The sequence below is a fragment of the Morone saxatilis genome, unplaced genomic scaffold (assembly GCF_004916995.1).
Source record: "Morone saxatilis isolate NCDOM2014 unplaced genomic scaffold, NCSU_SB_2.0 Contig24, whole genome shotgun sequence".
NCBI classification, from domain to species: domain Eukaryota; kingdom Metazoa; phylum Chordata; class Actinopteri; family Moronidae; genus Morone; species Morone saxatilis.
In genome coordinates, this window is record NW_023339807.1 from 9,403,088 (window position 1) to 9,406,270 (window position 3,183).

Genomic DNA, 3,183 nt, shown 5'->3' on the forward strand with positions numbered 1-3,183 from the left:
ACACACACACACAGATACACACGTGTACACACGTACACACAGATACACACATGTTCACACTTTATCCACATAGACAAAATACACAACATACCACAGCTTGTCCCTGCGTGCGTGTCCACGCGTCTGTGTATTTGAATTAAATTCAAACCGACAAGAACAAAGCTAAAATTCCCTAAGAGAAAACAAATGACCACAGCAAGGGACAAAGGCTATCCTGTCCAGCACTCAGTGTGACTCTCTCTTCATCACCTCCCAGTCTTCTCTGTGTATTATCCCGGCTTTCTCCTGATGTTCGACTCTATTTGAAAGCACAGTGTGACAGATGTTCGAGAGATAAACTAGGCGATGACGACATAAATGCCAACTCTGAGCTGAAAAAAAATCGAATAATATTGAAACAAAATGGTCTGGGACAGCCAAGGAGAATTAAAACATGCTAACATGGAAAAGATGAAACATACATTTTTCTGTCATCACCTTCATGTGCTAATTGCAGTTTCACACCATTACACCATTCTTGATGTGTTAAAGGCAATCTGAAGTTTCCCTTAAATAAAACAACACGTAAAACATATTGGATCTAAGCTTTGTGCAGGAATTACATTTTTTTTTGTAAGGAACCTCATTAGTCACACTGCAGTAACAGATGGTCCAAGACACTTAACTACAAGATGTCTTTGATCCAATTAAAGCAACACAGTTTTAACTCTGTGCCTTTGGATAGACAGATTTTCAACATCAGCTCATTTCTTGACTCACTTAAAATTTAAATATCTTTATTAGAATAACTTTCGCCATGATATTAATCCAAAAACCTAGATTTCACCCCAATTAAAATGTCATTAATGACAGCCGTACAACACTGATTAGGTCAGCAGAGGTTCAATATAAATGAACCATATTGGTGAGCCAGTTTATATGCTTTGTATTCAGCATTTTTCAGGGATTTCTTAAGGCCTGCTGAACTTGTGAAGAAATAATTACTCATTATATCAGTGAGCACATACTTCCATGTTGTTGTGTTATTTATACTACAAGAAAATTGGTATTGACTCCAGAGCTTCTATCAGAGAACACAGGGTCACTAATTGAACTTGTTTACTGGACTACAGGAGCTCAGTTCCCCGCAGTAGGACCTTCATCACTGCACTAGCAATGAATGCTAGTTCAGATACATGCACCTTCGGACCAGAGGATCTTCCCTACGTGTTACCGTTCAATCGCCTAAAGCTCCGCGGACCGCGCGCAACAAGACACGCCCGGTGCAACTGGTGTACCAGAACGCGGACAACACTTGGCTGTCTACCTTTCACCCTGGCCAACAAGCTTAGCGCTGACAAAAACTGCAGTGCAGGGAAATAGGTATTTAAAACTGAGGAGAACAGGGCCAACCAAGCCCATAAAAATCTATTCTACAGTGCTGGAGAATGTTTCACCCATAAGCTTTGTCAGCATGTTTCTGCCATCTCAGTCTAAAGTGGTAAGCTGCTCCACAGGGACATTATGACCCTCTCACAGCACTTGTAGTGAGAGTAGAGGGAATGCATCTTTCTGAAAATATTTTTACGAGTGCTCTGCGAACCAAAGTGACTTCTGGTTCAATAACTGTTGCTGTCTTTCTTTTACAGGGTCTGCCAGCCTATGACACTCCAGAGGTGTTCGGTCTCCACCCGAACGCAGACATAACCTACCAGAGTAAGCTGGCTAAGGACGTACTGGACACCATACTCAGTATTCAGCCTAAAGACAGCTCGTCAGGCGGAGGGGAAACCAGAGAGGCTGTGGTGTCCAGGCTGGCTGACGACATGCTGGAGAAACTGCCTCCCGACTACGTACCCTTTGAAGTAAGCGCGTGTGTGTGTGCATGTGTGCGCGTGTGTGCACGTGTGTGTGTGTGTGACGTTCCCCTGCTCACCGTGTGTGTTGGTGTGGTACAGTCAGAGCAGTGGGATGTCTGTTGGTGAGGTGATGGAAGGTTTAGTGTGTGTGTTTGAGACAGTGATAGACAGAGAGAAAAGAAGACCAGAAATAGAGGGGGGTGTGAATGGAGCTGGATCTTGCTAGCTTTGTTTTATTTTGGGTTTTCTCTCCTTTTTTGTCACTTAAGAGAAAGTGAGTTGAGAATGTGACTTTTCTGAAGCAAGGCGCAAAGCTTGTCATGGAAAACTTGTCACTGCACTTTACACCCTGCGTCTGCCACTTTCACTTCCACCTATGTGTCTATACAGTATTTTAAAGCAGTGTAAACTAGATTAGCCCCAAAAATGTGTTTTAAAATGGACAGTTGTACAAAGTTCAGATGCCCAACAGAATGAAGGGAAATGCAGAAATGTTCACATAGAAATAATCAAAAAAAGAAGAAATAACAATGAATTTGCAGAATGTGTTCCTTACAGGGGGAATTGACTACAGAAACCTGACCTTCTGTGCTCAGTCCATACCTGAAGCATGTGAACAGTTAAGAAAAAAGCTTATGCAACACTTTAAGATAAGATGTGTATATATTGATCCCCCTTAGGGAAAATTCTAATTAGCACAGCAGCACAAATAAATGTAGTATGAAGAATAAAGAAAATGGAAAATAATTAAAATAAAATGCAACAAAACATATACACCATATACAGAAAAATAGAATAAAATTAGGTTGTGTATATGTACATGTGCGGATGCTTATTTCAAGGTCATCGTGTAGGTATACTGGACTGTAGTCAGTCCAGGTACATTTCCTGCTGCTGCATATGTCTTTCTGTATCTACGCAGCAAGTCTGTGCTCATGCATATTCACTCCACGCATCATAAAACTTGAATGAATGTCCTGAAGAATTAATGTTATTTAATTTAATTAAACAACCAGGTGAGAGAGCGCCTCCAGAAGATGGGTCCCTTCCAGCCCATGAACATCTTCCTACGTCAGGAGATCGATCGGATGCAGAGGGTCATAGTTCTGGTCCGAAACACCCTGACAGACCTCAAGCTGGCCATCGATGGAACCATCATCATGAGTGAGAATCTGAGAGACGCCCTGGATTGCATGTACGACGCCCGCATTCCTGCACGCTGGAAGAAGGTTGGTTAAGAGAACTGCCTTAAATTAAATGTTTTAAACTGAACTCACTGTCCCCTTGTCACTTGTAGACTTAAACTTCAGGCACACTTTATTTGGATAGTGTATGAGATTCAACA

General features: G+C 41.9%; 1 protein-coding gene across 1 annotated transcript in view; it reads left to right on the forward strand.

The window, feature by feature from the left end:
* The window catches only part of dnah5 (dynein, axonemal, heavy chain 5), a gene marked incomplete in the record, with an annotated part of 84,165 nt that overhangs the window by 75,089 nt on the left and 5,893 nt on the right, over window positions 1-3,183 (forward strand). Inside the window, 2 exon segments of the mRNA XM_035672845.1 lie at window positions 1,629-1,844; window positions 2,855-3,067. Coding sequence (XP_035528738.1) covers window positions 1,629-1,844; window positions 2,855-3,067 — 429 coding nt within the window.